This window comes from Embiotoca jacksoni, unplaced genomic scaffold, assembly GCF_022577435.1.
Source record: "Embiotoca jacksoni isolate LCO1_2020_lvr unplaced genomic scaffold, fEmbJac1.0.p SCAF_28, whole genome shotgun sequence".
Lineage (NCBI taxonomy): Eukaryota > Metazoa > Chordata > Actinopteri > Embiotocidae > Embiotoca > Embiotoca jacksoni.
The window spans coordinates 2,365,034-2,385,300 of record NW_027185379.1 but is presented as its reverse complement, the minus strand read 5'-3'; the positions used below and the strand labels follow the sequence as shown (position 1 = coordinate 2,385,300).

General features: G+C 38.7%; 1 protein-coding gene across 2 annotated transcripts in view; it reads right to left on the bottom strand.

The window, feature by feature from the left end:
• Positions 1-20,267, bottom strand: part of LOC138205312 (rho GTPase-activating protein 42) — a 57,311-nt gene that overhangs the window by 13,262 nt on the left and 23,782 nt on the right. For both annotated transcript variants that reach the window (XM_069161221.1, XM_069161222.1), the window contains exons 4-7: positions 9,214-9,285; positions 1,797-1,898; positions 1,460-1,570; positions 15-119 (exon numbers count right to left, since the gene is read on the bottom strand). In XM_069161221.1, the coding sequence (XP_069017322.1) occupies positions 15-119; positions 1,460-1,570; positions 1,797-1,898; positions 9,214-9,285 (390 nt within the window). The remainder of the gene's footprint in view (positions 1-14; positions 120-1,459; positions 1,571-1,796; positions 1,899-9,213; positions 9,286-20,267) is intronic.

The following is a 20,267-nucleotide window of genomic DNA, read 5'->3' as shown; positions in this document are numbered from 1 at the left end:
GTGTTAAGACTTACGTTCTGCAGGTTGAACTGGAGCTGCTGTTTGTATGGCTCAAATTCGTGAGCCAGCTCATATCCTTCATGGTAGAATGTAAACAAACCCTGAAGAAAGGCCAGGAGCTGGAGAGAAACAATATTTAATGGCGATTTATTGAGTTAATAAACATTATAGAGCTTGATTACCGATTCATACGAGGTATAATTTGTTAAAAGCAATATTTTAAAATAGAACATCCATTTTAAACACCTGAAACAATAATCCCTCGCATAATATCACAATTATCATTTCTTGTCTCTAAAACACAAAGTATCCAGCCTGATGTGAGTTTGTATTTTTTAACAACACATTTAATTATCAGAGTGTCATCTAAAAGCTGCATGATTTGTTTTAATTCTGTGCTATCAATCATTTTGTTGTAGTAAATGTCACTCTGTGGGTATCCACTTTTGGAGAAGAACTCCAATTACATTGTAATGCAGCACAGTCAGTTAAAACAAATTAACTTGTCAATATTAATAATTAGCAAATTCCATGAAATTAAACATCTTCGTATTGATGCTCTGAACACTGTACATAGTATGATGGCAAAATAAAATAAGAGTTAAGTTTGAGAAAGTTGCTGTTCTTCATGGCTGACAGATATTGATCTTATTTTCTGTATAACACACAAACATCCTTGACCATTGTGGCAAAAAAGCACCAGCAGTAAAAACCGATACCATCTCGAGCATTGAGGATCCCGCAAACATAGAGATGCTCTCAGTCAAATCCTCAGACACAACCACTGATTTGATTTCTAGGATGAGGCCTGGTATATCAAATGTTCAAGGATGAAGCATCTTATCTGTGCCCAAATTCATCACAGGCAAGGTTGAGCCTTGTCATTTTCCTCAGCACTATCTGGGGCTTGAAGATTTACATTATAGCGGCCCAGGTTGTCGGTAGGTTGCCAGTGGATGTAAACAAATGGCAGTGGGACTTTTGAAACAGCCACTTTGCTCCCATCTCACGTTGCAAGACATTTAACATCAAGAGAATTTAATGTTTCCTGCAACTTCTGCACGAAAGATGTTAGCATTGAATCCACATGTCTGTAAAGCCTTTGATTTGCACCTTCACTTTGTCTTGCTCAACAACAAACAATTTATCTAATTTAACCACAATCTTCCCCAAATGTACTGACTATATTACAGTGAATTTGTGATGAGGGTGACAAATGTGTGCAATATACAAGTGTACATATATATTGTATATACCTGAGAGGTGGTTAATTGTTCCCGCCTTTACTTAAGGGAGGTGATAACAGACATTTAAAAAGCCGTTTCTAGGAGAAGTACAACGAGCCACTCCTATTTTGTTGAAGCTACTCAAACTAATGTTTTATTTAAATGTGGCAACAAAGACTAAGCAATTACTGCATTCATCACGAGATCACGCACAGAAATATGTCAAATCTTACCGGCTCAACAAACTCAAACTTCTTCTTTTCTTGCACTTCTTGGATTTTGAAAACATACTCAAGGGATGCATCATAAAAGAGTTGTCTCTCCTTATCAATCTGCATGTCAGCCTGAGAATGAACAAACACACCAAGGTTAGCACTATTACAAAGACAGGGGTCAACCTCAGAGAGCACTGTGTGGACAAAGAGTTAATGCTTACAGAGTTAGTGCTTAAAGAAGGAAGGAGAAAAGAATAGTGAAACACAAGCTTCATTTTTCGAAGGCACCCAGCTGACCATAAAACAGACTTATGCAAAGACATGTTGAGCACGAGAAAATTTGTTTTGGTTTCACCTCCTGCAGATATGACTCCTTCTTTTTGGAGGATACGTTGAGGTGTCTCTCAAGTGTGGAGTAGTATTTCTCCGTTTCCTTATCAAATTTCTTCTTCCCCTCCTAAAAAGGTCCACAAGACACATAAAAGGATTAAACACGAGCAAACATGTATCACTTATTCCTGATCTGGACGTGTGTTTGAATTGCCACTAGGTGGAAGTCTAACTGCATGTTCACATGTCATTTGCCACATGTCACCTCAAATTACTGCCAAAAGATGATTGCAGGTCGTAAAAGTGGCATACAACATGTGTAATGACGAGCAGACAATGTCATGGCACGAATGTGTACAATCAAACAAGACTACTAAGACATATGCGCTGCTATTCTCACATTGCCACAGCTGGACACATCAGTTCACAGCAAAATATACAACACTGTAAATCACCGATAGCATAAGGCATTTGGCACTGCTATAGACAGGGCTGGCTAGATGCTTATTGCATTTTCCGTCCTTGTTATGCTCTGCTGTCCACCTGCAAAGACAAGTCAAGCTTAGTGGTCACGAGTCCCAAGATTCAGACAGGGAGGACTCTGAGGACGGCACGGGAAATGGGCTTTTCATGCCAGATGCCCATCTATACAGCATATGAAGTAATAGATTGAACATTTCACCCTCCCCTCTCCACCCCCCAAAAAAAGATCCAATTTGCAGGCCTTAATCAAACTCTGCCCAAGCAGGGAGAACCTGTCTGTGTGAGGGCATTCGAGTGTCTCATCTGCAAGTCTGACCTCTAAACCAAGCTTTACCTACTTAATGCCCATCTCGCTATGCAAACATTCATAAAGGAGCTGGAGGACAGGCAGAATAAGGGTGGGTGGGGGAAGTGTGAGGAAAAGGCCACTGTAACCAGATCCTGCTTGTTTGTTTTCATTCCCATGGCCCTGAAATTTAGCAAGTCTAATCTACTCGCTACTGATATGACCTAGAAGTTCTGCCTGAACAATCCCCACAGCACTTAAACAAAAAATGGAAGAATTCACCACGATACATGGTAACCCTCCTACATAACTATTACAAATACAGCACAAAAATCAATAGATAAATTCATGTAGTAGCATCTTATTTTCATCCTTCTCGTGATGGCTCATTCAGAAATGATATTTTCTGGAGTGGGGAAAAAAAAATCAATTGTGCATGATCCCTCCTTTCTTAAACAGAGAAAAAATAAACAGGTGGATAGCAAAATAAACACATGAATTAAAAATAATATTGCACTGACAGGAAATACATTTGCCTAAAATATATATATATATTTTTTGGAGAACAAAAGGGGAGCTGACTGTCTGCTCTGCCATTGGGAGTGCTGTTGACGTGACATTATTTCGTGAGCATGCATACAACTGAAGCCCCGGGGAACACACACACACACACACACACACACACACACACACACACACACACACACACACACACACACACACACACACACACTGGGGATCACATTAAATTAAGAGATTTAGGTTTAGCTGAACCCCGCAGTCGCAGCAGGAATCTCCCAGCGCTGCTGACCAGTGTGAGCATGCCAGAGACATCTGAACCAACTCTTTCACACTCACTAAGAACAGGCAGTGGCTCAGAGGTGCAGTGAAAATGTGAGGCAGAGCCAGCCTGATTAAGTCACCCAAAGTGCACTGCTCTGTTGTGATCCAAGCAGGATGTGTATAAACTGGTGCTCCCGTAATGCTGCCCCAGCAGAACACCAGGTGGTTGTTGGTTCGTGTGTGTGCTGAGCGTACACCCCCAACCCGCCGGATATGTTTGTGCAATCAGAAGGGAAGATGATTTAAATTGCAAACACTCTCCAAAAGAAGGTGGTCGCGGTGCAGGCAAAAAAGGCTTTAAAGCCTAACACTTAGGGACAGAAGACACCGGTGTGGATAAATACATACCCTGCAGCACACGTGAGGTGTCTGACACAAACTAATGCCAGTGCAGGAGAGTAATCAGCAAGCTGCGACTGAATAAAGTCAAAGCACTTCCCGACACTCTTTGGTGTACAAAACACACATGAACCTATCACTTGGGAGATTTTCTCATCTGATTGCTTTGTTCGTCCTCATGAATAAATCAGATGCAGGAAGAGAATATTCGGATGCAGATTGCTCCGTAGTGGAACTTCTCACTGGCGAAGTCTCATGTTGCGGTTAAGGATGCTTTGATGGCAGCTGTAGTATGGGTAATTCTGCTAATTGTCATTATAACAATGCAGGGAGGAAGATGATACGAAAAACTGCTGGCAGCTTTTATTCTGGTCATCAGGTATTCTCAGTTTGAAAAGGAAAGGATGCTGAGAACAGACTTGAAGACCACAGGAGGGCTATATGGACGCTAGCTGTACATCCCGAGTTTTGACACCGGCCCTAACGAGCCTCAGGGCCATCATTTCTGAGCCTCTCATCACCATGGTAACAGATGTAAGCGGCAATGGAGGACGAATGCGTCTCTGTGTGTATGGGGGAAATTACCTCAGATATCACAAACTGTTACACACTTCCTCGTTTCTGTCCAACCCGCTGGAAAAAAATACACATCAATGGCTAGCAAGGCATCGCGTGCAACACATTTCACCACATGTTCATTTTAAATGGATTCTATGAGCCGTGACATGAAAGGGAGAACTTGCATCCTATCTCCATGAGCTCATTAAAGACAGCTAATTGGCACAGTTGTCCAAAATAGGGATTAAATAGCAATAGCCAGGTTATTTTGATGCTCCACCACACGAGCTGGTCTTTGGCTCCAAAGGGGAGATGGAGAGAAACCACTGTTACTTTCAGTTACTTTCTCAAAGACTTTGCTGCAAAGCCAAAAGTGTCTGCCTCCTTTCCAACTTCCTATGAAGACATCACTGAAAGTAAAAATGTTGGCCAATTAACGAGAAATAATTACAAACATCTGCTTCAGAAGTGCTCAAAAACAAACACAGACTTCTAAATAGACCATATTCATTGTGAGGCGAACTGCAAAGCTTTAGCCTAAAATGAACATTTATTATAGCTTTTACTCTCTGCTTACTGTAAAACATGAAGTAACAAATCTAAACTAAGAAATACACGTTTCGCTGGTGAACAATGATATTTCCGGTTCACCAGCAAAAAAAAAAAAAAAAAAAAAAAAAAATATATATATATATATATATATGTATATCACAGGATCACAGTCCTGATACAGAACTAACTCTTAAAGTTTGAGTAAAGCTCAAAGGGGAAAAAAGCTTGAATCGTCATAAAATCAAACTTCAAAAGCCGCTTTATTATTATGCAGTGGAAGTCTTTTGACAAGCGCTACACTGTATGCTATAGGGATCCCGAAGGCTTCTCACTGCCAAGATCACTCACCACCTACTCCAGAGATAACAAGTGTGAAAAAAAAAAAAAAACTTGAACTATCTGGAAGTTTAGAAGTCCTTGTTAAGATGAGAAGGAGCTACATTTGCTATATTCTTGTTTTAGACTACATCATAGGTCAGTTTTGCTTGTGAGTAAGACCACAAGGAATTGTCTCAGACTACTTTTGACTATGTTCCAGGTAACGGGAGGTTATTTGATATCCATCTAAAAGATTCAGATTTTAGAATTAGGATCAGTTTAGAGTTTGAGGGTAATGTAACAAGACTACAAGCCATTATGTCAGCTCATTAAGTCATTGTGTAGAAGATAGTGTTAGAGAAAACTATTGGTTAGATAAAAAGTATAAACAGAATTCTATGAATTCTCAAGTTAGGAACTTAAAAAAAACCCCAGATATAATGCCAGAGTAATATCACAATACCTCTGATCGACCATACTTTAAGGCCCCGTTACTTTGAATAATTTTCATGTTTTAACAAATCTATATTCTTTTCACAAAAGGCAAGAAGTTAATATATTTTCAGTGGACTGCTTTGAAATAGGTGAAGACCGACCTCTCAAGGTCTACATTGACTGCATCGTGAAATTCTATTGATCAGGAGAAAATTAAATTACTCTGAGAGTTTGTTTTAGAGGCGTTTCTGCTTAATTTGTCACGACGCAGTAGAAAGTGATGGGACAGACATGGGAATAACAAACTGATATATACTTAATCCCCATCACATTATTTATGTATTTATTTTGTTTTGCACCACTAAGTTTTGAGGCTGTCATCTGCAGTGCTGTCATCTCAATTTCTTGTATTCCTCAATGACATTAGGTGAAATGTTTTCAAAGTCTATTACATTTTTTGACTTATTCGAGTGTGTATTTCTTTTAAAGAATGACTAATATATTAACCGAATCTGCAAGGTTTATTATGCAACCTCTATATACGTTTGTGTATCTCGAGTACGTCACTTCATTCTTTCATCACGTGGTCGACTGTCAGTACAGCTGGGATGACTGTGCTGTGCAGAGGGCAAATAAGATCACAGCCTATGATACATAAATACTTTGCCCAGGCAAGTGTTGGAACACTTGGTTTGACATTTGTCTTTTCTTTTTTTTTTTTTTTTTTAAATCAAGTAAAGTTCTTGTATGTAAGATTAGAAAGTTTGTTTTGACACCATTTGCTGGTATTATCAGGACTGAACTAGAGGCCATTAAATTCCCCTTCCATCCAAAAGTTTGTTTTGGCCAAAATTACTTGTCTGTTTTATAGTTAGCATACAGAATTATGTATGTACAGAGTTTGACAATGGAAGGCTGTTTCCAAATTGTTTTGCAAATTACTTCTATAAATGTGATGTGGAAACGTGAACACAATTGCTCATACATAGAAAATGTTCTTTCAGAGATGTATTAAGTAGTTACATTACTTTAGCACTAGGCCTTAACTCTTATGTTAACTGTTGTTATATGCTTTTTTCCGCTCCCACAAACTGACAACCATTGGAGGTAAACTGCCTGAAGCTTGATCTACACACTTTGCGTGCACATTTAAGCCCTTGAAATTTAACCAGACACTTTTTCAAGAAAATACCAGGGCGTGTGTAACTGGTGGGTAGCATTCTCTCTGTCTGATATTTTGGCACAATTAGGTTCAACATTAGGGGCACCATAGGGGTCCCACACTAACCTTGTGTGAAGAATGAGTGCAACCAGGCCTGGATGGGAGTCAGATGGCCACCAATACTATGCACTGCCTTACAAAGGGTGTCCAGAAATCAGATGATTATGGGGGCTACACTAAAATGTTTTCAATTATGCAGATTCAAACTGTATTTTTATACTTTCATTAACCTTGGGATGATAAAATCGGTCTGTAGAGCTGGGTAAGTACCTTTTCTCAAACCCATGACTGAAAACCTTTACTTATATCTATCTTTTTTAAATTGATATGCAACTAAATATTGGCGCTTCAGGCAAGGCAAAGGAGAATGTTTTGTGCATAGTGCATGAATACTAAACATGATGACTGTTGACATTGTGACAGAAATCAGTACAACTAAACTAAAACCAGGACAGACTTTCATTTCCTTAATTCAGTTCTAAAAGCATTGTTCTTTGCCTGGGAAGTAAACTTCCAGCTCACAGAAAAATATATCTGAAACTAAAAAAAAAGGAAATGTAATGTTTCAGGTCTTCAACACAGTTTGGCAGCCAGCACATACGGTGTTCCGGGGAAAATACGTGATTGTTTGAGTTGTCATGGCTTTCTCGATGTGTATTTACTATAGACAGTGCAAAGTCTCAGGGGGTTTATTCTAAAACATTTTGCTCAGCCTTGAGTGAAACGGACTGTGTCTTAGATGTCCTATTGTGCTGCAGTCAATCTGCTGGTGCGTCCTGGCCATGGAAGTGTTGTGCTTGTGCCTAAGAAGCAGATACACTGGTACGTAACCTCGTGGGATTACTTGCAGTATAGCCATATAAGGGTAGAGCTCCCCGTTTGTCCATCTGATGTTTCTCTGAGTTGAAGCGCAGTAACTGGAAGGGTCAGACAGCCTGCAGATCGCGCCAGATTCTCAGAACAGTGGAAAGTTGCTCAGCCACTCGCGATGTCTGCCTTTTATCTCACTCTAGTTGGGCTAATGTTTAGCGGGAGAAAAGCCGTAGGAGGAGAGAGCCATTAGGAGGAAGTGGTGGGAGAAAATAAGCGGTCATGGGAGTGACGGGGGCTGTGGCTTTTAAGAAACCATTTTATAAACATAGACAGTCTGTGCAATAACAGAGAACTGTGATGGGATAGAGAGAGAGAGAGAGAGAGAGAGAGAGAGAGAGAGAGAGAGAGAGAGAAAGGAATGGCACCAAAATTTGCTATTTTATTATGGTGCGGTGGTTGATACATTAAGTTACAAATGTTATTCAGTCTTGCCAGAAAGAGGCGTTTGACTGCTGTTCACACTTCAGCACTGACAAGACAAAAAAAAGGTACTTTTTATTGCAGGTTGTCTTCTGAAGTGAGAAGTACAGTGTGATGACTATTTTTGCAGACCAGTCCCTGTCAAGTCATGTAAAATAAATCAAAATGGGAGAGACTCTGACTTTGAGGCTGAGATGTCCCCCATGGGGGATCAGGGCTAGGTAAACATGTGCAAATGATTCATAGTCCAGTATGGAATAAGCAGTGGCCTCAGAAACTCAGTGGGAGAGCTGTGTAAAGGCTCGAGTTCTACCAGCTTGTTCATGTGTGATCTCACCAAGGGAGTGACCACAAACAAGCTGCTCTACTTTCATTTTATGCCTTTGCGTTGGCCAGATATGAAAGCATGGTTTGTAGCAATAAACCCACTCGGCTCTGTGCAGGCAGCTCCAGCCTTAACAACATGTCCACTGTGAAACCAGGATGCCTTCAAGCAACACTCTGAAAACCCCGACTGATATCAATCCTCTATATCCAATAAGTCAGGGAGTAATGCATTACATGTAACATGATTACAGTAATCTGATTCCAAAGGTGTATCAGATAAGGTAAATTTACAGTTCATACATTATACAAGCTCTTGCTGCTTGATCATGCAATGGTAACTTTGAAGAAACAAATTATATTTAGAGTGCATGTAGCTAAAGATTGGCAGAGGTGCCTTTGCAGATTACCAAATAATGTTTCCTATTTGCATAAAAATACATTACAATAGGGTAACCCTATTTGTAAAATATAGTTTCATAAATTTGTTTTGCAGATTACACACAGAAAGGCCAATTTGGGAAATGTGTCCATGCATCAAAGATACAGCATTGTTTAGTTTATAATTTGCCACCTCTAACTAAATATAACTTCTAAAATCACAATTACAAACCGACATTTTTGATTTTATTAATTAATTAGGAGCAAGCCAGTATCACGCTTTACTGTTATTTAAAAAAATTCTATACTGAGAAGCAGATGAAGGGGGTGAAGAAATGAGGCAAAACATGTCAGAAGACATTTCCTCCAATGCTCAGCTGCTAATTGTGCATGTAGGTGATATCTCACCTTCGCAGCACCGATTTGCTCCTTGCGAAACTTTTCCAAGGGAGTAATCAAAACATCGTCGGCGTTCTGAATCTGAAAAAGAAAATTTAAAAGACAGAGAGACAGATGTCAGCACGACAGAAAAGATGTGACGTGGCTCGTTGTAACCTTCTGAATGCTTTCAAATGGCTAATACAAGAACAAATATCACAACCTTTCACATTTAATGCAATACGCTGGCTTGAAAAATGTGTCACAGGAAATTATGATTGAGAATCATCCAACTCAAGTTAAATAGAGAGGCATTGAGTCCAAATACATGTGGAAGATAGAGCAATCACCTTCATTAATATCCCTCGAACCAGTGACAATGAACAATATGTTACTGTGAGGAACCAGAATGAGTACAGCAGAGATGTGAGATAGAACATTCAACAATGGTCCTGCTAGGAAGCAGAAAATGAAGCCTTTTTATGTGAGCTGTGAAGCACCAGCATTGTCAAACCTCTATGAAATATGACACTGCACAGCAGATGAGGGAGCTTTACAAGTGCAGCCTGTAATGCATTTAAATTTTGGAGGTACGCTTTTACATGTTGGTGACCTCTCCCGTGTCATGACCGGAGTAAAAGGTCTCTCCAGGAGATGCTCCCTCTGTACTCCAGACAGAAAGTGATAAGATGAGATATATGGTACCAATTACAGTGTGCACTCAAACCTTGCGGGTGAGCGGTTTGAAAAGGTGCCATTAAGGTGCTTCTGAATTTCCCGTGGATGGGCTTTCACCCGCCGAGATCAGATGACATCAGGCTGAGTCGCTCTACGGGAGTCATGTCACAAATGACATGGCTCTTAGGTTGATTTAGGCTGTTATTCTTTGTGGTGAGTGTATGTAATAAACCAAGGGCTGAGCTCCATAATACATCTATGATACCAGCAAAAATTTAGTGGTGTCGGCTCATATGGACTATCAGCTCCACGGCTACTGTCCTCTGAGCACTCTTTCTTGGGGTAGGAGTTTTTGTTTTGAACCATTAATCACAGCACATTTTTTTTTATTGTCCAAAAATAACCCTGTCAGCTCCATCTTCCAGTCTTGAATGAGTAACTTCAAAAGGAAGCTAACAATCTCTAAGCCCGCATTGTTCTCTTTCTCCTTTTATATGCGGTGATGTGGGATGTTGTAAGCTTGTAGAGTAAATCTGTAGCTTTGTTTTAATAATGTACTTTAATTACACCGTGATATTTTTGGTCTTTTAAATATAGACAGATCCTTCACATTCAATATGACTGTCTTTTTAAGGTTATGATTAGATTAAATATTTGCTGCCTAACAGTAAAATAACTTATTCACTATTTCCTACACTGGTGAATCTCAAACGGTCCAGCCTCCTGACCCACCTTCTTCCTCAGTCGCAACCCAAATTTTTGTTCCACTCAAATTCATGTCACCACAAATTAGGGCAGTAATCCACAATGCCTTCATGCGCTGTTAACACACACAAAAACCCCAAAACAACAAAAGAGCAACAAGGGATACAAACCCAGTGAATTATGAAGGCAGACCTAACTTGAATTACAGGCATCTATGTTTCTCAGACAAGTTTAAAGTGGTGATGCTCATCAAGTTTTCAGGAATGTAAAATTAATTATATTAATTATGAAATTAGAAGGCGAAAAAAAAAAACAATCAAAAGTGGCATAATTGACAGAATGATAGCAGCGGGAATCATGTCATGTCATGAGTCTTCTGCACCTTCCAGTGAAGTGTCACCAAAGAGTGCTAACCAGAACAAAAAAAGTGTAAACTGTGAGGCCTTCACAGATGGGTTGACACTCTAGTTTCCACTCATGATATACTGGATTTACAACGATGGATAAGATCAGCGCCTTCGTCACGTGTGGACTGCAAGATGCCACATTTAATCTTACAAAAGGGAGTAAATTGTACACTTAAATGTTTAATTGGGGGAGCTACAGAGTCTTCCGATTAGCTTAACCGTATTATCTTTTACCGTCATTTATAATCAGTTGCTTGTTAGAAATTTGAACGTTTGCATTAGGTACTTCACATATAACATAATCCCTCCAAACCTGTAAAATATGATTCATCCCCACATGTGGTTAAGAAGCATAAAGAACAGAGTACTTGGGTGGTTACGAGTAAAACTCCATCAGGAAGGTAGAGGACATTTGGTGGTCGCAAATCTAGCTGTTATAATCCTCCAGTCATATCGAAGTCATCACATTATCTACTGTGTCAACAGCAAGAATTATACGACTTGTAGTGTCATTCCCTCTGTCTTATCTCCCATGCTTTCAGTGTAACCAAGCCTGTAGTCTTACCATGCTTTAAATGTAGATTTCTAATACCATTAGCTTTTTTCACTGTCAGTTAAATGGACATGATAATTAAATATACAGCACTTGGGGCTTTTGAGATCATGGACTAATATTTAGAATGAAATGAAATCCAAAACTAAATCATTCTTGTTATTTTTCGGATTTCTGTGGGGCTGCTCAAGTTGAATAATTTCTGAAAGTTATTGGTAACTGAAAGCTGACTGTGTACAGCATCTGGAATGGGAGAACATTATCATCAATTCAAAACAATTAACAGTGGATTGGTGCCAATTAGTGCACATTAAATCCAAAGCAATGCATATTCTGACAAAAGAATCATTAGTATGTAAAGATCCAAAATGTGAATCCAAAAAGCTATCAGATCTGTTTGATTATTAATTTCCAATAAGCTGATTCTGATATTTATACTTGAAAGAGGCCAACTTATTAAAAACTCAATGGATTACTTTCAAACTGGCATTGTGCCAAATGCCCTCAGCAACAACCTCTCTCAACAGGATTAAATCCATATGAGCGAGCACAGTGTAATGCTTGAAAGGATGCAATAGCGCTGAGCAATTTCATTACCAGATAGGGGGAGGAATGTCAATGTGCTGTATTTCCCTTGCTCCTGCTTTTAACGGTCCAAATATCAAGCAGATCAAAAGTGTTAGTTTGGGGTTAATTTGCGGAGACAGATCAGAATGCCATCACAGCCCGATCAAATTGAACAGCACAAAGTGTACCAAATGAAACTTGCCCCCATCAAGAGTATCTTTACATGTGAATATCTAGTCCAAACAGTTTGGGAAACCAAAAAAACATTATTTCTGGTTTATTCATCTGCCCATGTGCTGAAATACCCAGCAGGGTATTACACCTTGCTTTTCACAAATTTCCCAACACGTACAGTACATTCTGTTTGGCCGTTTTGAAGAAAAAGCCTGTAAATAATTATTTCCCAGGTCACCTCATGTTAGAGCAGCACTCATTAGGTTTAGCTCATTGGTGATCAAATGCTGCAAGAAAATATTTTGGACAAAACCATTTGCTTTGTTATGCAATTATATGAACAGATCTATTGTAGTGGCTTTCGGTCCATCTACTTTAAGTTGCATATGTTACGATCATTTCGGTTTTATGTGTCTGTGTTCTATAACCACCATAATATTTAACAGTGACTTGCTGTGGACCACCGAGTACAGTGTGTAAATCTGTAACTGGATAGTATTTCGACAGCATCCTCACAGTGAAAAGCCAACTTAATATACTTAAAGCTCAGCTTCTTTACTGCAAATCAACTGAAACTCTTGCCTTATGAATATGCATGAACACACATTTCCATGTACACACCAGTCTCGCTATTTTTTGCTGGTTGAAGAGGCGTCATAAAAGCCTCCTCGGTCACTATCATTCAAATAAAAGAGCATATTTCTGCTTGTTGTTTAGCGGTTTTCAACCTCACATACACTATCCAAGCAAACGTGGCTCCAGGCAGACGAGAGAGTTCTGGAAAAAGCCAACTGGGCTTTGACAAGTAGGTGTTTTATCGCTCTGTGCTTGCCAGTTAAAATCTGCCAACTGTGACAATTTAGTGTAAGCTTCTGACAGAAACAGGTCAGAAATGCACCGACACTTTAACATCTGAGGAAAAAACATTACGAAAGATTTACATGAACTACCTATATTATCATTTCAAGATATCCCATTTTTCTATATGTAGTCAACTTGATACATTAGTATTAACAGCCATAGCATCAAGCAGGCTTCTGGCCAACTATTGATTTTTTTTTGTGTGTGTCTGTTGGTTTGTACGAGGAGGTTGAGCAGACGAGGCTAGAGAGAGATGAGGAGTCAAGAGGTGACAAAACAAATTCTCAGAGTATAATATTGAACAAGTAAGACAAACCATAAGTGGAATATACTTTTGTTTTAAGCTTAAAAAATCATATCGCGTAAACTTGTCCACGTGTTCAATCATGGATATTCTCACAAAGGTTGCTTTTTCACCCTGAGATCATGAAGAGATCTCGAGGTGATACGTATTAATTAACTGATTTAACCAGGCACACTGAAAAACAGCCTTTATTCTTGTAAGTAATTACATTTTCCCTAATAGGTCCTTACCCACGTTTAGCTGTCGTGTGAATGAACAGCTGAAGCCTTTGAGACTGAAATGCAGCTGATTTGAATGTACAACGGTGTCAATTTAGTCCGAGGAAAGTCCAGCAGTAAGACGTTGACAAGTGTAGCTGAGGAATGTTAATAAGTTTCTGCCTGTACAGCTCCTGAGTGGGATAACATGGGTATATTTTCCTTATGCAAAAAAGACTCTCCGAGTCAGACGTCTGCACTTCATTGTCTTAACTTGTATTACAGCTAGTAATTGCCAGCAGCATCAAATAAACATATCAGCAACACTTGCACCAATAACCACAGAGACGGCAGCAGCGACCAAGGGGAATTAGCCTTAATCATTAAATTAGGTGTAAGCAAAGCCCCTGAAACCCAATGAATGTGGTAAATGCTTAATAAATGTTATTGCCCTCATCTTCCTGAAAGAATAAAATGTCCTATTTCATGCTGAGGGTGCGATATGACCTTTAATAAAAGAGGGAGTGCAGTAGTGATATGTTTCTGTCACTTCTGTTTTTGTTTTTGCAGGGGATGCTGTGTGTATGTGTGTATATGTGTGTGTGTGTGTGTGTATAAGTGTATATGTGTATGTGTATGTGTGTGCGTATGCATTACAGCGGGGGTTAATGATCTCATTGCAGAGCTAAATATTTATCTGGTGCAGCACTGGCACCTGCAACAAGGTAGGTAGGTATGTAGGTAGTTACTTTATTAATCCCCAAGGGGAATTTTTTTTTTCGCTACAGCAGCATTTATAGATACAGGAAAGCAATAAAATAACAGTAAAAAAAAAAAAAAATATATATATATATATGTATTTTTTTTTTTAAATATTTAAACAAACAAGAAACACAGACAACAGTGTTATTGTTGTGTGATGGATTTTGCCAGAGGTGAGTTATTGTAAAGTCTTATTGCAGTCGGCAGGAATGATCTCCTGTATCTGTCCTTGTGACAGCGGAGCTGGAGGAGTCTATTGAAGAATGTACTCCGCTGTCCCTGCAGCAGGTGGTGGAGAAGGTGGTCAGGATTATCCAATATGGATAATAGTTTGTTCAGCGTCCTCCTCTCCACCACCTTTTCCAGGTTGTCCAGTTTGCAGCCAATGATGGAGCCGGCCTTCTTCACCAGTTTGTTAAGTCTGTTGGTGTCGCCGGGAGCTGGTTTGAGGGTCCCAAGTTGATTTTCGGTTGTTTAAGTACAGTTTGACTGCCTGTGATAAACTTGAATGTCTGTTAACACCTCATTTGAGGCTCCCTGTAGCTGTTGTCTGTATATGTTTTCCGTAAAACTTTAACTTTTTAAAAATGAGGATTTTTCAATTTTTTTGAAACATCTCTACATAAAGAACTTTCATGATTAGGTGACGTTTTTGTATTAACGTAGGCCTCTAATGGAAGGATTAAACAATACCAGGCACTTGTTAAACAATCTGCTAACACCTTGACTGCGCTGCTTTGTAAAGCTTTGCTTATGCATGTCAACGACATTACAATTACATTTGTACAACTGTGTTGTGTACGAGCAGCGTCTCCTCTATTATTCTGAACAGGTGAGAATAAAGCATTGAATATGAACTCAGAAGTAGGGAATGACAGCTGGGTAATACAAAAATAGTGTGATTAATTACGCACGATACCTTTGTGTCAAAACTGGAGGCTTTGCAGTCAGTCAACTGTGCGACTGTGCCAGATTACGTGGAGCCACAGCAAAAGTATAGCTGTCCCTACACTGCAGTCATTAAAAATCCAGTCGGAGCCTAAAAAATGAAGCTAGCTGTCAGTAAGTTAGTAAAGCTGTCAGTGACTGAGCAATATAATTTGTCTGCTGAAATAACATACCTATTTAAATACCATATTTCTTGTATTAATTAATGTGCCCGGTGAACCTTGAGGTTGATATATTGGAATATAAAAATCCTCACCGTGGAGAGGTATTTCAGCATTTCTGCATCCGTGTCTCCTTAACACAGACCAGAGACAGGAAATACATTATGTCTGCAGGCCGCTCATCTGGTGTCTAAATGCCTACTTTTGCTCTCCACACTTTCCAAGAAAGATCTAGCGCCAGACTATAAGAAAATGCTTTCCATCACACGAATCGGTGACCTTCCTTTACTGAAGTGACACACAACTAGCACACAAGGAAAGATAACAAGGGGGGCGAGAAGGAAAGGAATACCTGCAGTGTGTTATGAACAGGTTGGAAAGCTGTGGCTTCCATCAGCTTCGCTGAGGGTGTTTCTCCTGCTTCGTCTCAGCCAACATGATCTGGAGTCACATCTAAATCAGATCAATATCAATCCATACGACCGGATTTGTTGGAATAGATGTTGTTTATGTTTTTTTCTTTGCCTGAAGTGCTTATGACTTTTTAATGGTTTATTTCACATGAATTAGATACAAAAAAAAAACAAAAAAAAACCAACTAGTTTAAATAGATAAATGCTTTTCTTAACCTCTCAAAAGAAATAACCTTTTAAAAGAAATCTAGGGCCTTAATTTGGATAGCAAACCCAAGATGTAATTTCTCAAATCTAATTACAAATATAACACAAAAGTCAGATTTATTTATGTTTTCAAACACTGAATTTCAATTAAATTTTGCAAATCACACATGATTTATTGGAAACATTAACCAGAGTTATCACTGGACAAGTTTAATATTTTGTCTTTTGTGCACATGAATCAGTGATTGAGGTGAATAATGATATACACAGTGATGTCTGGGCTCATGTTAACTGTGGTTTACTTTAGCTGTAGAGCGGACAGCACAAGGCTTTGATAATGTTCATTCCAAATACTTTTCAGACCTTCATTAAACAAGCCAGAGTGAATGTGGGTAAGAACAATGACTGCCATTATTTCACAGTGTTGTTTCAGGGTCAACAGGACATTCCTCAGTTCACAGGCCGGCACACAAGGTACCCACAGAGCAGAATTACTGCACTGTTAAAATCCTGAGAACAGCAGCAACAGCATAAACCGCACAACAGATACAGACACACTTTATGCCATTTGGTTTCAGTTCCCCAGCAAATAGACAAATTATGTGTAATTGTACGTGTTAAAAAAATGTAAACCGAAGGAAAACTTTCAATGTGGGAAATAAACACAACACAGTGCAGCAAGTCAGTGTTTGAGGGACTGTGTGGGGAAGAGCAGGAAAAGGAGGACTGAATTACAAAATGTGTCTTTCATTTATTACTAAGCAAAATACAGATGCTACAATGTCTTGCAAAATATTGCCAAGACAGTTGTTGAGCTTCCAGAGGTTGCTTTCCATGATTCAAAGCCAAAATAAGGGAAAATTTTACCCTGAATAGGTATTATTTGTCATTCATATTTATTAAAATATTACATTTATCCCATTATAATTTCATTGACAGTGCATTTAACACGATATTGTGTCTATGTTTTCTGTTAATGACCAGTGTCTTTGAGCAAGACTTCTTGATATTTAAAAATCATTTTTGAACTTGCAATATGTACTAACGTTTTTGACATGATCAGTTTCAAATAAAAAGTGCAAATTCTTTCAGAGGGAACATCCTAGAACTGATTTAAATGTTTGTGTTTTCACTTGTTTGTTTGTTTTTATTACAGTATATAAGCACATGATTGTTCCTTACAATAAATAATGGAATTGTTCACAACTCAGATTTGCACTATAATTTTCTTAAATGAGCATTAGAAAAAAGCTACACCAGATTTTTTTGTTATTGTTCCCTTCAGGAACAACAACAGGAAAAGTCTATCTGTTTTCCACTGCAACCATAAAAGGCTCCCTCCCAGGGGGATATGATCATCAGTCTAAAAGCCACAACATCAGGGCACTGCCCTTCCACTCCTAAATGCCATCCACGCTCAGCGGTGCTGAACCTTCTCAAACCATGCAGAACCTGAACCGCTTTCACTCTTTATATGCTGGTGAGGGGGGTTTCAACAGGGGAATTAAAGCAGAAATCTTTTCAAAAAGATAGAATTTGGGAAGTTTTCACATGGAATAACACACTTGGGTAGCTGGCAAACCAATCACAAAGCAAAAAGCAAAGAGATTTTCGGCTTGGCCACCCGCAGACCAACAGACAGTAAAATGCTTCATGGTTGACAAAACCCGCAGAAATTGGGCTACTAGTAAGAGTCTCTTCCATACAGCAGGAGCACCCTCAGATATATAGTATACTAGTCACTCCTCCACAAAGGACAAGGGGGCTGAATTAGAAGCAGACAGGTTTTCTCTCTATCTGAAATGTCTGAGTTTCAGTGACCCAGATAGTTCAGTCTGGGTACTTGTAGTTTTAGTTAACAGATCCAGTCCAGCTGTTAAATGGGAATAAGTGAGACAGGACAATCTGGAAATTATTTCAGGAACTGCTTCTGAAAGTTTACACCTATTCAGTCTGAATTTGACAAGTTCTTTTTTTTTTTACTAACAAAAGGATGCAACCGCCACATCTGCTGACAGTAATCGAGTAACAAACCCTCAAAGTAGAAACACCATCTGGCAGTGATTGTGGTTTAAGTATAGCAGTGTTGAGTCTCAACTGGTATTTCTCACAATATTTCATGCTTTGAGCACAGTATAATTCCCATGTTAGGAAATATTTCATTAATTGTGAACATGTGTTGGTTTGAGATGCACTAATTAAGTTCTGCTGTCAAATTACAAAAACACCCAGATGAAACATTCTGGTCATCGGCGCTTGTCTCCCTTTTTCATCCAACCAGATGCACATACTGTGAATATTTGTATCCAGATAACATTTAAGGAATTTCCTCTTTGTGCTTTCTAATGTATCATTAAATAGTTTATTATAACATAAAAAGTGTTTAGTGTGACCTGCTCTGACATAAAAGCTTTTAATCTTTCATAATTTGATACTGAACAATTTTTGAGCTGATGACAGACGATGTGTTTGAGGCACCTCTCTGTCACTATGAAACATACATTATAGTTTTTATTCTGTCATTTCTGATTTTGTATCTTTATAGCCTAACATGAGATAAACATCTGCCGGCTGTAAATGCCGTAATATAATATACAGCAATACAGCTCTCAGAAACCAGCATAAAAAGTAGGAAAAAATGTCAACTTCACTGTATGACTTTCAAAACAGGAAAAAAAAAAACGTTTTCTCCAAAAGTCTTTTTTCATTCTCTTTAAATTCTCTGTTGAAACTCTGCTTGACCGGCACGGCTACGCCAGACTATTGGTCACAGCTTCAGTTTTCTTCTCTGTGATTATAGTCTGGAAACCCTCTTCGCATTAACGTTAGCACAATGAGCGACTAGTGAAGGTGGCAATGAAGTTGAAGTCAAGCTCTTTTTTTATCGCTAAATGTCGTTGCAGCAGTGGTTGAGTTTCGGCGCATACTGTATGTTGTTTCGAAGCTGGTTGGTTAAAAGCTGCTTAAACTGTTTCAAAATGAACCTGAGGTTTACGCCAAGTAGGCTGTGACAATTGGAAACAATTCTCTATGGAGCATGGTAAGACCCATAAAACCCTGCAGTACTGTACATTTAAGTCTGGAACACCTGGCAAGTGCTCGACTGCATTTTTACAGAATCTAATGAATGAATGGATTTGATAACGATGTGGTGGACAGTAGACAATACATGAATGCAAGACACGAAAGGGAAAGTCTGCGCTGTATTCTTTTATTCCTCATGGAAACTAAATAATTAGCCTCCTGCCACCGACATGTCTTTTATTGAAAAATAATTAATTTATTAGATATGGGATAATATTCATGGCTCTGCACTTTCATTTCTTCAGAAATGCATTTTAGTTGTACTTTTCTTGGATGTTTGACCTTCACTGTGTAGAACGATGCATGCTTACAGTTTGAGAGTTGTTAACTTAAAAAACAAACAAATCATCTGATGAAAGTGGAACGTTTGTCCTTGGATTTATTCTACAAAAAGCAATGATTAAAGGACAAATATGACATTATTTTCTCTGTCAGAGCATTTTAAATCCTTCTACGGATCTTTGAGCTTAAGACTTCACAATATGATGAACTCATTACAATCGTGTAGAGTGAGAGAATGTATTATAGAACACCTGACACCATTGGATCACACTTTCCAAACATGACTTATGTAAGATGTTGTCATAATTCCTTGATATCTAAAACTTACAGAGTATAAGTAGTTGGGAAGGTTACTGAAGCTGAATGGCTGACGTATTTATAACCAAGAAGCACATAATAAAACAGAGGGAACATGTGCAATAATTTTAGAATATGAAATATGTAAATACTTTGGGTCCTGTAAGTAGTGGCAAAATATTGATACAATCCGGAGGTGAATGAATTCTGTGTTTCCAAAATATTTTAATAGTAAACGAAAGTTGAAAACAAGAAGCAATTACAGTGTTCCATAAATGTTCAATAAGCTTGTTCCAGTTAATGTTAGTATCGCATGTGGGTTGATAATTTCAGCACGTTTGGACAACAAACTTTATGAAGCAAAGATGAAAACAGTCCCTGACTCCAGCAAACCATTTCTTTGTTTTTTTCACAGGCGAATCTGTTGATTAATAAAGGTTTGTCCATCTTCAGTACACAAGCACAGAGGTGGCTGTCTCGATAC